The 15,208-nt window shown below is 40.7% G+C and overlaps 1 protein-coding gene across 7 annotated transcripts in view; it reads right to left on the bottom strand.

The window, feature by feature from the left end:
* FMR1 (fragile X mental retardation 1) overlaps positions 1 to 14,901 on the bottom strand; it is a 21,469-nt gene extending 6,568 nt beyond the window's left edge. For all 7 annotated transcript variants that reach the window (XM_015424373.1, XM_015424388.1, XM_015424381.1 and 4 more), the window contains exons 1-10: positions 14,346 to 14,901; positions 11,963 to 12,015; positions 9,639 to 9,732; positions 8,488 to 8,559; positions 8,142 to 8,290; positions 7,187 to 7,280; positions 6,978 to 7,094; positions 6,231 to 6,401; positions 6,067 to 6,145; positions 1,587 to 1,696 (exon numbers count right to left, since the gene is read on the bottom strand). In XM_015424373.1, coding sequence (XP_015279859.1) covers positions 1,587 to 1,696; positions 6,067 to 6,145; positions 6,231 to 6,401; positions 6,978 to 7,094; positions 7,187 to 7,280; positions 8,142 to 8,290; positions 8,488 to 8,559; positions 9,639 to 9,732; positions 11,963 to 12,015; positions 14,346 to 14,396 — 990 coding nt within the window. In that variant the 5' untranslated portion in view covers positions 14,397 to 14,901. The remainder of the gene's footprint in view (positions 1 to 1,586; positions 1,697 to 6,066; positions 6,146 to 6,230; positions 6,402 to 6,977; positions 7,095 to 7,186; positions 7,281 to 8,141; positions 8,291 to 8,487; positions 8,560 to 9,638; positions 9,733 to 11,962; positions 12,016 to 14,345) is intronic.
* Positions 14,902 to 15,208: the final 307 nt, after the last annotated feature.

The following is a 15,208-nucleotide window of genomic DNA, read 5'->3' as shown; positions in this document are numbered from 1 at the left end:
GGAAAACAGAGTTTTCCCCTCAAATGGCTGTGGCCCCGCCCCCAGCATGCCTGGCGTCATGACATCACATCCGGGTGACGTAGATGCGGCACGCGTGCGCTTTACGTGCGCACCGGGAGCTGCCCAGGAGTCCCCCGCCAAGGAGGTGAGTGCCATTTGGCAACCCTACTTTGGGTCACAACCACAAAGCCAATGAAACATGTTTAAACAAGGTCTCCACAACATGCGACCCACCGAGGCTGAATTCAGCCCACCAGCAAGGCACTTTCCCACACCTGCTCCTTACAGTTTCAGGTAAGTAAAGGCATACTGGGCTCCTGAAGGGATGCCATATACTGTTGCTTTACTGTGTTCACTTTTAGTGACTTACAACTTGCATAGCTGATATAAATGCAGACCCAAAAGAGTTAGTTTTGCATTTTACAGCTCTCGAGACATTTTATATTTTTCCACTGTAGCTATTACTCTGACTAAGTAGTTCTAAACCATTAAAAAATTAATCAAGCAAATCTTCTAACAGAACATAAATAGCAAGAAACTTGTACTCTGGAATAACTTTAGTTTGTAGGTAGTATTTCAAGATTTAAACTATCAAAAAAGTATTTAGAAATAAAAAACATGAAAAATTAGAACTGTAGATCAGTTTGCCCATCTAATATTATTATTGCTGAAGCAGAAGAAGCCCCACACATCATACTTATTTCAAATATCTACTTTTGATAACCTTAGATTTAAAAGCCCAAAGCAATAATTCTTAAGATACTAAAACTAGGATGCAATAACCAAAGTATACAATACCTATTTTCCCATTAATATATTTTGCTTTCTAGTTCAGAAAATTTATAAGACCAGTAAACCCAGTAATAATAAATCCATCCAAGCAGCAGCAATTAAAATAGCAACTTAAAAACTGACCCATCAGTTAAAGCCTCCAGTAAGTAAAGCTGTCTTCAATTGGAGCCTAAAGTCAAAGATGTCACATAATTGGATTCTATAGCTAAGTGATCCTGGTAAGGGGATTCCAAGAGTGGGGCACCATTTCAGTTGCAACCTGTTTTATCCCTGAAGCGGGGCACCTGGAAAAAGGCCTCATTAGGTGATATGGGAAATGGCGATTCTTTTGATACTCTGTTCCTAATCCAAACAGTGATTTAAAGGTCTCACACAGTACTTTGCATTCTATCTAAAAACAATGTGGAAAGTAAAAATACTTTTCGATAGAGGCCCTCCACATCAGGAACTTCAAGTCCAGTCCACCTAACGCATTGTGAACCTGAAGTTTGAGTGGTCTTCATGGGTAATGCTGCGAACAAGGTACTGTGATAATCTAACCTGGATGTTACCAAGTCATGGCCAAGCCATCTCTCTCCATTATAGGCTGCCACTAGTCAAACCCCATGAAAGATGCCTTACACTATAAATGCCAACTATGCATTTGAAGTAAAGACCAGATCTAAAAACACTCCCAAGCTGAGAACCTGCTCCTTACTAGTGACGGAAAAGAAAAAAGGTTATTCATTGGCCCTCATGCAGTCCATTATCAATCCCAATCTTGAATCATGAGCAAATAGATTAGTTTCACCTACCTCCTCTTGTGGAATATTTTTCTCATTTTCAGCCTCAATTCTTACTCTCACAACGCCTGATTTATCCACTATCTCCTGAATAAGTTTTCCATTTTTTCCTATAACTTTTCCTGTAAAAAGAACATAAAAACATCATTAATGTTTTCCCTCAGATAACTGAAAAAGACTTGAGACAAATGTAGTTATTTAATACAGAAGGATATTCCTGCAGCCACACAGGTTTCACTTATGTATTTATTTATTCTTTAGATTTGTATCCCGCCCTCCCCGGAGGCTCAGGGGCATAAAATGCCTGATAAAAACAACAAGAACAGTATAAAGATACAATACAATATACAACATAATACCAGTAATAAAATATTGGTGCTCTACTACTATTTAGTAGTATTATTTATACTATAGATGTATTATTTATCTGTGATACGATCACTTTGTGATAGTAGGCACCACCTTGGACTTTTGTACCTGTTCTCCCATCAGTGCTTTAAATGTACTTCTTCACTGATTTGTAAGGTTTCTACATTTTTAGAATAAATCCTTTATCTCATACAAGAGTAAAATTTGCATTTTGGGGAGCAATTTCTTAAAACTTTATAGCAAACCAGTTAGCTAGTTTTAAAGTGACCTAGCTTGCAAGACTGAAAATAAGGACTGGTCCCAAAACAGACAGGTAATCTAACTTCTTGTGTAAGTCATGCGAGTACAAAATCCTCCATAGCAAATAGCATGCCTATTAAAAAAAAACCCAAAAACCCACTGTATCTCCTTGGACTTAATTCAGCCTGTATGGAATGGGGCACCAATGAAGCAATGAACAATTACAGCAGCAGGCTGTGTATTTGTCATGATGCATGTGTAGGTGCAATGCCCCCTACCCTACTTGCTCCTTATGAAATAAAGCTAAAAATATTGTCCAGAGATGCCCCTTCCCACTGATCATCTGTTCATCAGGGAAGAAGGTCATCAAGTGGTACTACACATCATGGTGAAAGCATTTATTCCGCAAGCGAATTTCTTCTTTCCACTGCAATACAAAAATATTTACAGCTTGTCCTTTTGCATGAATATGAACTTAAGAGGAAATAAGCACTGATAAGTACAAAGAATCAGAATGAATTCCCACAGTGAGTCTAACATTCTTATCCAGTAACTGGAAAGAGTGGATTAAAACTGAAACTACTCTTCCCTTTAGCCGAATCTCACTGGGGAAATATATCTCCCCACCCCTGGGTTAGATTCTGCCTGACAACAAACCTGTCTCCACCTCCACCCTCTTAAAAGACCAAACTTGGCATACTCCTTCCCTTCATACCTAGAGGAAAAAAGAAATACTTAACAGCCTGTGCTCCAGCAACCCAAGTACCCTGTTTACCCCACCGACAGTGAACTTGGGGACTGGGAAGAAGTGCTGGATAGAGAGAAAACACAAGGTAAGCTTCTCTTCATATACCCACTTAAAACTCCATGCTACCTTGGCCTGTGCAGGCAAGCAGTCCTGTTGCTGTGCTCAGATCAATCTCCATTTGGAAACCTTCTTTCCAAATCAGAAAGAGTCTTCCCAGAACATTCCATCCAAACAATTTGATTATAACGATCTGAACACCACCTGCCGTGTCTACTGAGCCACCATTTGCAACACTACTTTCCCCACCTCAGTTGAGAGTAGCTTGAGCACCAAGGAAACTTTACTTTGTTCCAGAAGCAATACCTGACTGGCTACCCTGCTACACTATAACATCAGTTTTCTTTTCTTCTCACTGATAGTCAGGACTTCAAGCCTCCCCAAATGGCTAAGCAATAGATTGATGTCTGATAGATGTCAAAGACATTAATCGAGCTGTGGCTCTGCCCACACCCCCAGAAGAAACACATAAACTTACACTACAATAAGGCAGTATTCAATTAGTTCTTCAAGATGGTCAAGAGGATTATGAACATATCCTCCAGCAATGCCAAGAAAGGATCAATCTTCTTAAAATAAAATTCAACAAGATCAACAAGTTGCCAGAGAGGAGCCAAGGACCATGCCCTATCATAAGCTGCCAACCTTCCTCTGGCAAAGAAGGGACATCATAACTGGCTAAACAGGGGAAAGCTCACATACCATGTGGGTACCCTTCATTCACCTGCTCCTAGGGTCATCACATGAAGGGAATTATGCTGAAGTGTTCGAACATACCTATTCATGATGCATTAGCAATAACTCTATTACACTTGGGGGTTCCATATGTAAATTTGCAAAGGTCACTAATACTCAGTGTGCTACATAACTTTGTAACTAGGGGAAAGTAGACCAGTCACTGTAGATCAAAGACCTGGGAGAAGAGACAGCATGATCAGATACTGAAACCTGCAGATGCTGAGGGAGACTGACACTCAGAATTGCATGTAGGCTGCCATGAGGCAATCTGATACCAGCTTTGAAAGGCCCTTGATAGCTCAAACAACCTGGATAAAGCACAATGCAAACACCATATGAGAGGGCATTACAACTCCCCAACTGCTTCAAGGAGCAGCCAACAGTCCTTGTGCAGCCTCAGACACACACCCTACTCTATGGAACATCTGCCAAACCCTCAGGTCCTGCTGCCCCAAGAAAGCAGGAGGTAAATCTAAGGCTGCCTCTGCAACAGGTACAAAAAGTTACTTTGTCCAATAATCCCCCATTCCACCGAGACCCAGAACCAGCGCTCCCCATCAGCCAAAGTTCCTGAGAGTGGGTCAGAAACAGGATGAATCGTTACCAATAACTTAACAAAACCAGTCCTACTGACAGTTAATTCCCATTGGGGCTCCCTGTTTACATCTCGTGCTTTCATGCGACAATGGTTCAAGTCATTATTCCCAATGAATAGTACTCTGAACTGCTGCTGAAAAGCTATAGTTATCAGCCATCCTTGCTACCCATGGAGAAGGCATTTGGGAGTCTAAACTTACGCAGGCACTCCTTGTACTAGAGACCAGATATGCTTGTTGTGTCCTGCATCCTGCACATCTGCATGTCAAGAGAGGACATACTTCTCAAGGAACTATCACAAAGTTCACGACCATGAGAACCTGATGGCCATGAGAAGTCCCCAGTCATTGGTTGTAGAAGTGACCTCATCGTGGGCAGCCACTGATCCTTTTCTCCCACAGTTGCCAAGTAACAAGAAGCAAAAGTTCTCTACAATGGCATCAGCCAATACATCCGCGACCACTACTCCCTTGTATCTAGAGGCACCTGCAAAACCACACCTATCTTATTATTTCCTTCATTGGTGCCTTTTTATAGCCAATCCAGCATTAACAGTAGTTCCTATTCACTGTGCTCTTTCAGAGGCTTTGAAATTGTGTGTGAACACCCTAGGTACATGGATAGCAGAGGGAGTCCACAGGGAGACAAAAATCTGCTGGGCATACAAGTAAGACTGGGAGAGAGTTAATGTAGTATCTGCTGTGTTTTCTACATATAGAGTACAGACAAGAATCTTAAGAGTATTTAGTTGAGTCTGTGCAGATCAAATGCAGTGAAATCGGCAGCAGGAGCCTGTTTTCCCATTTTCTGAAGAAACCTGGCAGCTGCCCTTGCTAGTCTCTGAAAACAGGGCTCAGATGGTGCCTGCAGTTCTGAGGGCAGCAGAAGATTTTCAAGGGAGGCTTCTTTACCCCTGTACTGCTGGCAGCCAACAGTAATAGCATGAGTTTTAGCCCTCAGTTGGCCAATACACACCAGGCTTGGATATGAGCTGCATCTCTGCAGGAAAGGTGAAAAAAAATCACAGAAGGTACTGAAACCTGGTTTTCCTGTGACACACCAGCATTCAATGATCATTTGCAAATTGGATCCTGGTTTCACAAAGTAACCACATTTAAACAAACTGTGGTTTTTGTGGCATCCGATCTGACCCTCTGCAAAGATCAGGTAGTTGGAGCATAAAATAGGAGAACAAGAGTCACATGGGCTTTATCGATGATCCTGGTGAAATCCAGGTTGGCATTTCCCAGATCTAGACCCTCTGATGTCTTGCTAGTCACTCTGTTCCAATAGAAAATCTGCAATACATGACTTAGAGAGAAATCCTAAGGTCTGCACAATTGGGTTTACTCCTTTATTCTGGGTATAAGCGTTCGTGTGCACACATACTTATGTGCACATGAAAGCTCGTACTCAGAATAAAACTTTGTTGGCCTTAAGGTGCCACTGGACTCAAACATCATTCTGTTGCTTCACTCTAACATGGCTATCCACCTAATCTATGTTTATTTACACTTAGGGTTATTTAAAATCAGGTTTTTAACCATTCACAATAGAAGTTTTAAAAATCAATTTTTATCTGTTTTCAAAATAGTACCTCTTGTTTCTTAGAACACCCTGTAAACCGCCCAGAGACCCCTAGGGGTCAGGGCGGTATAGTAAGTCGAAAGATAAATAAATAAATAAATAAAATAAATAAACATGACTCAGTTAGCTTCACACTAGTACCCCAAACTGACATACCTACTAAGTTTCTTGGAACTTGTATGACATCTTCAGCAAATTCAAGGTAACTTCTTGCCTTTTTCACTGCATCTTGATCCTAAGAAAAGAAATTTAAATGGAAGAATTGCAGCACTCTTGAATCCACAATAATCTGTGACAGAAATACTGTGGATGCTGCTTACCTCACCATAAATATGGAATGTACAAGTATCCTCATCAAGATCGATTGCTGTTACACCTGGTACTTTCCTAGCTTGCTGAATATTAGCACCATGTGTGCCAATGGCCAGACCCATTAAATCTTCACGTACAACAAACTGTTCATGAAATCGTGAAGCAAGCTGTCTTGAACTCTGTAGAAAGATTCTTGGTTATTAAGGAATTTACTGCAAGTCCAAACATCATCATCATCATCATCATCATCATAACAACAACAACAACAACAACAACAACAACAACAACAACAACAACAACAACAACAACAACAACAACAACATTGTTGATCTTTTTTCATGGGCAGTGAGCCAAGTGACCAGAAAAAACCTGTCTGAGCTAATGTTTTAACTGAACTATGGGCAATGTGATTACTCTTAGCCTAGAGGACCACAGCTTCCTGAATGCAAAGTTATGACATTACATGGATTTACTGAGGCAGTTACTTAAGGATGGAATGTTACTTATCCTTTTGGGACAGAGTGAGGTAAAGTTAAAACGGAAGATATGGTTTAGTATTTCTTATACCATTCTTCCTGCTCCTTTGTCATGGATTACTTGTTCTTTGTAACAAATGAAATTTAATATGCCTCTACTCTCAAAAACAATATTCACTAGATGCACAGCACCACAACTGCATGACACTATAAAAGTTTCTAATACAGAATTTTCACAACACAACTTTTCTGTGTTTAGGCCAGCAATAGGCATCATACCTCTAGCTGTTTGCTTGCTTCTTCGTTTCTCAGTATTAATGATAACTTGGTTCGAAGACTGCGAAAGTGCATATCAATGAGCATATTTGCACGCTTTGTTGTAACGTCATTGATAGACTAAAAAATTGGCAGAAAAAAACACAAGATCTTTGTAAAGTTTTGCATCCAACACAGACTATTTGAATGTATCCAATGGCACAATGACTTACCAAAATGATAAGTTGATGGGCTTCAGAATCATATGTTACAGAGAATGCCCCAACTGCCTTTTTGAAATCCTTGTGTGCAGATTCTTTAGCGCACCTAGAAACAACGTCTTCATTTATGAAATGTGTATTTCACCAATTCATAGATTAACTATAACTTGTGTGGTCTGATGTGCAGTCAACAGAATATTATAAAACAGTGAGAACTGCAACAGACCTCAAGGTCATCTTTTCTGTACTGCTTGGCTTTGTACTCCCTCTTCTCTACTACAGAAACAGGGAGGGAGGAAGTGCAGCTTCCTCAAGAGTTCTGCTGTTTCCCAGCTAATCTATCTTTGTCAACAGGCAATGAGTTGAATGCATTCTGGCAATGGATTCAATCACCACTATATCAAAACATGAAATCCACTAACAGATGTTTTGAGGTCAGCAACAATGCTATTTATTGCTACTGACATTTGCAGACACCAACCTCCCAACCTCATTCACTCCAGTTGCAGCCTGCTGTGCCCCCCCCCCAAATCATGCCACTGGGGGCTTTTCCACTAGTGGAAGTGCCTTCCAGAAAGCATAGGAACAAGCTATTGTATGTGTTTTAACACTGTGTTCAAAGTGACTAACTGATGCTGGAAAACGTATATGCATGGTTACTGGCAATTATAATTACTTATTATTTTCACAATTTTTGATTTTCACTAAGTCATTACCTAGTTCATTCACATACAGGCAATAGTGGCAGCATCTTAACTGTTCACATTCATGGATATATTGTCACAAATGAAAACTTAATTGCTGTGTTATAAACAATGCTTTGAGAACCTTTAACCATAAGCCATATCTAGATTATAACATATATAAACTATGTTCACCCTGCATTTTACTGGTAAGTACTAAAATAGTACATGGAATTATGTGACAATTTCTCATTAAAAAACAACTGGTAAAATCCTGTACTTACATTTGCCTTAAGTCTTCTGGCACATCAAGTTTTATCTTATGAAACGTATCTTTAGTCGCAGGTTTGTTGGGATTCACAGATCTTAAACGCTCAATTGTGACAATTTCATTGTACGTAGCATCACAGGCTGCATATTCTATTACATAAAACTAATAAAAGAACAACAGAATCATGCTTAAATGTGAGAAACACAGAATTTTTAGCTTTGTATAGTATGAGCGTCTAGTCAAAGCTTTCCAGTAAATAAGCAATACTGGAAAGATCCACCAAATATTAAAATCCAGAATCTACACTTAAAGAAATATCAGTGCTAAGTATTAGAATATATATATATATATATTCCTACCTCACCCTTTATCATTCTCACTTTAGCCAGCCACCAGCAACACGGTTCCTTTTCATTAGCCCTGGAATAAACCTAAACAAAATCATAGTGTAGAACCATTGTATTGTTATGCAATAAAGAAACAGCTGTCCAGTGGAGAGCAGAACAGACAATAAATTAAGGGCAAAAACAAACAAAATTCATATATGCCCCTGCCCTAAAAAACAATTCCTTGTATCAATCTTTCTGATGTATTAAACATGAGAGGTGTTGTTCAGACTCCTATAGATCTTACTATTTGCAAACTTAGTATTTATTTCTTATACAATCACTTGGGAGAGTTTATCTACAATTTTCCATCAATATATTGTTATACAGTAACTACTATGTAAAAGAGACAAAGACAGCAATACTATATACTACGTGCCAGGTGCAGAACATGCTTTATAGCCATTTCCTCATCAGCTACACCAGGTAACTCAACATGTAAAGTAAAGGCCATCCTGCAGCCCATCTGAGAGCAGCTAATTTTTCTCTTGGTTCCTGACACATGAGCTACTATCCCATTAGTTTTGTGCAGGAAATCTTGCAAAGGAAAAACAGCCAGGTACTCCTGGCTGAAACACACAGAAGGTCTCCACTTGATATAAATTACCTGACTACATGGGATGATAGTTACAAAGCAAAACCACATCCAGGAAGAAAAGAATCATAGCAAATTCTATGTGCAGTACTCTACACTTGCAGTGTATAAGATATTTTAGTGTTTGATAATTCATTACTGTTTGTAGCTTGTCCAGTCTTATTGTCATGTTACCTTATGAACAACTGCTTGGTTTTTAAAAAGAACTGCCAACCCAACGCAAAACCCAAATGACAAAATAGGTATTTCTGTGGGCTTCTGGAGAAGTAGGTGGGAGAATTTTTCTTGCAAAAACTATTTCCTTGATGTTCAGTTTTGTTTACAGACTTCAAAGGCTGTATGACCCATCCTGAGATGGCAAATAAACTGAACTACTATGAACTATTTGCTCAACTCAAGACAGAATACTCAAACAATTCTTGGTGAAAATAAGCAGGACAACACCCACAGTAGCATTTGCAGCCACTCTGGCAAGTCTACCTGATACTGTTTCTTCCTCACTTAAAAAAAGGTTAAAGTTTGTTCTTACCTCAACTTCATCACTTTCGTTTATATCTTTATTGTACCCAGCAGGCGGAGGAAACCTGACATCATGGAATGGAATTTGTCTATCGGGCTGCCAGCTGAAATAGAGTAAGAACATAACCTATCAAAACTAGAAATGTGTTCTGATTTATTCTCCTTGCCTTTCAAAGACAGACACATTACATTCTTTAATACAGGCCTACATAACACAGGGCCTGTGGGCCAGCTACAGGCCCTGTGTTATGGCAGGTATCTCTGGCCCTGCGAAGGCCCTCATCAACAGGGACAGGAGAAGTCCTGTGCCACCACACCTGTAGTGCTCCTTTTGTTAGAGAAGTAAATGAAAATAGACCTCTGAAATGGAACAGCAGGCCCTGACAAATTTTCTTTGGCTATAGGAGCCATACTCATTTTCCACCCTTCAGAAATTTCTATTTTAATGACCATATCTTGTAATTATTGCAATCATAAAACCTAATCCTAAACTCTTCAATTTTCAATAACTGTATTAAAGCAATGACAAAACTATTGTAGTATAAATACAGTTACCATGTTCATCACCACAACAAATAAGCCAGCATCCAACTCTACCTACATTTCTCATAATTTCACTATTACTTTGAAAAGTTCAGTTCAATTGAATACTGGAATCAGTTTAGAAAACAACTGCTTGATAAATGAATTCATCTACTGCCACTGATTAGTGTTAAGTTTACATATAAACAAGCAATGACCAGAACTGCAGGTACATGTATTTTGTGTCACACAGCAAAACATGTTTTGGTGTGAAATGATAAATTTGTATTTCTCCTAAGGACCACTAAGAGACCCTATAACAAAATCACTGCTGTAGACGCCACAATGAAATTTCTAGGTTCCATGGTGACCTGGGATTTGTCAAGCCCTCTGGTAGAGAATCTTGCAGAAATGTGATTTACCTTTAAACCTCTTATGACTAATATAACAAAAAAATGCCTTTGCACAGTTCAAGTAGAGTTACAACCCTGAGAAATTAACAAATCTGAAAGCAGCCCTCAAACTGATTTGACTTGTACAAAAAAAGCTCCTTTCCAAGATTTTTTAAAATGCGCACACAGGCAATAGCCTAGTCACATTTTCACCATGATGACCCTCTGAGGCACTAAATACAAAACTGTTACAGATGCATACTCTCACACATATAGCAGTATTCTTAGGCAACAAATTCTTGTTTAAAATTAAGCAGACTGCAGTGAATCCACAGTAATCAAAATTAAAATTTCAACATAACCACACTTTAGTACACATGACTACTAATGGAACAGCTATAAGTTTAAAAGGGCATTTCCCTGACAGACACAATTACACAGGATATTTATAACACTACAAACACATGGAGGTTTGTTTCCCTAAGAGCTAGAGATAGCCCCCACTCCACCCCGACATGAGAATGTTAAGCAACTGATCATTCCAATAGATAGGAAAGCATCACAATATGTTGCCAAGACTAATGAGAAAACACAAACGGTAATAAAAGCTCCAGTCCTAAATGCATTTCATCAAAGTTCTCCTAAGTTCAATAAAACACGCTCACACTAGGAACTGTCAAACCTTTCCAAGTATTTTTCAATGGGTTCGGTTGTGCAATGTGCCACTCTCTTGTACGTTTAAGGCAGGAAGTAATTCCCCATCAGAGAAAACTGATAAATAGATAAAAATTCAAGTGCATACAGTGTTCAAGGAAGTTTAACAACTATTCAACTGGGCACTTTTTCAAAGAAGAAACTAAAGCTGCCATTCAAGCTTACATTTCTATAACTCACCCTCACTGGGTTTCAAAATACATGCTTATGATTGAAGTGCTAAGTGTGTGTGTGCATGCACCCATACACACTAAAATACGAGAACTCTGAAAGCTATTTTAACTGCTCAGATCTACACAACATCTTTTAACATTCACTTTAATATTACAACTAGTGGACAAAACTCAGTGCGGATGCATTGTAGTATTAGTGTTTTATTAGAAGTGCTGCTTTTTACTAGTTCGTTTTTCTGAATTATCCTTTTCACTTATTTTACAAACTATTAACATTTATCAGATCTGTGTCCTACTTTTTCTTTGAACCACTGAGACAGGTTAGAGATTTACTGCTCACTGCAGGCCAGAAGCCCAAAAGGCAAGCTAACCAAGTGGCTTAACACTGTTTTCTTCTGACCTGGAAGTTGTTAATGCACCAATTCTGTGCTGCCATGGAGGGAGGAGTTCATTTGTCACAAGTTTTATATGTTAAATGGTTCAATTATATGCAATATAAAAATATATCGTCCACAATTTTAGAAGATACATACTTGTTCTCAAACGCAACGGTTATTGAATCTTCATGTACATCCTTCACAAATGCCTGTAAAAGGAGAATAAGAGATTTTACTTAAGAAGGTTGCTTTTAGATGAGAAAAAATTGTACATCAAAACTAATTACACCATTCAAATGTAATATTAGGGCATGAAGACCAAAGCTTATCCCTATGAATGTCCCATGTAATAGCAGATACTACAACTTAAACTCAATGCCATTGAGAAATCTACATATTTACAAAGTTAATTATATTTGCTGACTTGCTTCCACCGATAGTGAAAAGCCATATCCATCCTTTCAGTTTTCCTGTTCAGCTCCTTCAGTATAAACATTTAATTGTTTTTTATTATACAACAACACACAACTCTCTGTTCAGATACTTCAATCCTCAAATGTATTGGCAGTTCCAAGCCCTTTTAAACATGCATAAGCTTACAAGCTTGGGAACATCTTCACACTGAACCTCCAATAACTGCATACAGCAGAAAAAAAACGAGTTTCTTCAAACTCTGGTCCTAAAGTGATTCACATGGATGCAAATTCTAGAACAGTGAAAGGTTTGTGTAATGTCATATTAAGAACTGGAGGTTAGGAAATAAAGCCAAACTATTTTTTAAAAATAAATATACTATATTACTTTCACCAAATGAAATAATGAAATGGTTCTTATCTGAAATTCTCTAATAACCTATTAACAGTTTCATTTAAAAGACTTTCCACAGTCAAAATGATCAACCTAGCTTCTGTTTACCTAGCCCTGCCTTATTTCCCTTTGCACCTTTCAAACAAAAAGTTCTATGGTAGCTATGTCTGACAGCTTGTAGTTAGTTAGATTTTGGCTGGTTTTACTTGTTATATAACCTTAAACCAAAATGTCATTCGAGAGACCAGATATTACAACTCGTGGATAATGTTATAAACTTAGAAATCTGAAATATATGCTTATGCACACATGTTTTCATTTGCATGCTTCATGTCTTTTTAAAGAATGGCCTACAGTAATCAGAAAATATCTAGATAACAGTTCTGAAAAATTGCCTTCTATTTATCATAAAAATGCAAACACAAACACTGACACATTATTTTAGGCAGGGCAACTTGGTTTTCTGCAAGTCTAACGGGCATAGCAGTTTGGAGCTGCAAATATTCTTTCTGTGACAACTTCCACAAAATTATGAAAAGGTACTTTGTTTCCTAAAGCGTAGGGTTCAAAACACAAAGCATGATACCACCCATTCTAGGTAAATTATTAAAATATGCTTCAAGTTATGTGTAAAACAGAAAATACTGCTTGCTGGTTAAGAACAGTTTGTGCAAGCAATCCTAAAAAGATATTGAAAATGTCACATAAACTGGAACGCTCTTGCAGAAAGTTACATATAGCATGAAGTAAGCTATTAGTCACCTAAGCAGAAGACAATCTAGGCCCAGTGTAAACCTATATCTTGAACCACAGATGCAAATGATAGTGTTACTTTACACTATTTAGTTCATGTGCTCAGGGTGACACTATTTTAAAACATTTTGAATGAACTATGGGATGTATCTCAATGCAGGAATGGAAGACAGGGCATTTCAGCATGTAAAGCTGAACTTTTCACCATTTCTGACCGAATCCTTGATTTCATTTCACCCACTGGAGAACAGCGGTCTTTCTTCATCCCACATCTTTCCTTATTCCTCATGCATGAGTAAAAGTCCTTTTAAATAGCCACCTAGCATCTTGAAAGACTCTCTGGATCAGAACTCCATAGCTTCAGGAAAAACCCTCTCCTGATATCTCTTCCTTAAACCCTTCCCTGAAGGCACACTAAAATGTTTATGACAACGAACATAGTGATAACACAGGTGTGTGTAACTACCCACGTTTCCTACCTATTTATTACTCATTGCCTCGCCTTAAAGACCGACCGACCGACATTTTAACTTAGCAATAACGTTCGTGACCTAGACCCCGTTCGAGTAAATGCAATAGGACGATAACTACACGTTTTCCACGTCAAAAGACCCCAACCCTTGCTGCTTCCTCCGACTAATAACGGGCACATTAATACCCAACGTCTCTCTCCGCCTCCACAGCCCTCATTTATTGATCCCCCCCCCCCAGCTCCCGACTCGTCCAAGGCCAGGCGTCTCTCAAAGGCCCGTTATGTCTAAACGGGGGACCAGCAGGAGCGGCCTCCTCCTCCCGGCCTGAATGCTGGGCAGCCCTTTCGGCGAGAAAAGCGGGGTTCTTTTCCCCTCACAACCTGGAGGAGCCTCGTCCGAGGGAAACTCGGCTCCCCCGCCGAGGAGGCCCAGCAGCCGCTCTCCAGGCCTCACGCTCTCCATCCTTCCGAGACGGAGGAGGAGGAGCCACCGAGCTGTTCCGTTACCTTGTAGAAGGCCCCGTTGGAGCCGCGCACCTCCACCACCAGCTCCTCCATGTCGGCGGCGGCGGCGGCGGGGGGGCAGGCCCAGCGGCCCAGGCGGCCTGTCCCGCGTCCTTTCTTCTTCCCCTCAGCCGCCGCCGCCGCCTCCTCCTCCTCCGGCAGCGGCGCCTCCGTGTCCCTCAGAATTGCGACGGGGAAAATCGTCTCCGGCGGGGGAAGCAGCAGCAGCACTGGCTGTAACAGCGGCACTGGCACAGGCTTCTCCTCCCCCACACCGATCGCGGCCCGTAGCCCGGAACTGAAAGCGAAACGGTCGGCGGGAGGCGAGGGGCGACGAGGCGGCGGCCGACGATGGCGGGGTGGGGGGAGGGGCGCCACCACGGGGAGGGGCGCCACCACGGGCAGCCCACTTCGAATGTAAACATTAAAAACCTGGCGCCGTCACGTGATGCGGCGGGGCCCCCCCAAGACGGCGGGAGGAGGGATGGAAAGCCGCGCGGAGGGGCGGTGGGAGGGGCCGAGGAAGAGAGGCCAAAGCCGCACGCACGCGCGCTCTCGACCTCGCGAGAGAATTTCAACGCTTGAGTGGAACGAGGGGGAGGGGAAAGAAGTTCTTTCTCCTCGGTTCTCGCGCGAAAGGACGAGATCGCCGCAGAGAACCCTGGTGCGCATGCGGAAACCCGCGAGATGTAGTCGGGAGTCGTTTTGCTTGCATTGTTTCTTGGCTGTTGCGCGCGCCGTTCATTTAACGGAAGGGACCTCTCACCTCCTCAATTTTTTTCGCCTGAACTGACGGCCGCTGTGGCCAATGAAATGCAAGGCATAGGTAGGGAAGCCAATCCAAAAATTTGGCAAGAGCGGCAAAC

This window comes from Gekko japonicus, unplaced genomic scaffold (genome assembly GCF_001447785.1).
Source record: "Gekko japonicus isolate JY-2015 unplaced genomic scaffold, Gekko_japonicus_V1.1 scaffold2578, whole genome shotgun sequence".
In the NCBI taxonomy this organism is placed as follows: Eukaryota; Metazoa; Chordata; class Lepidosauria; order Squamata; family Gekkonidae; genus Gekko; species Gekko japonicus.
This window is presented reverse-complemented; position numbering and strand designations above follow the sequence as displayed.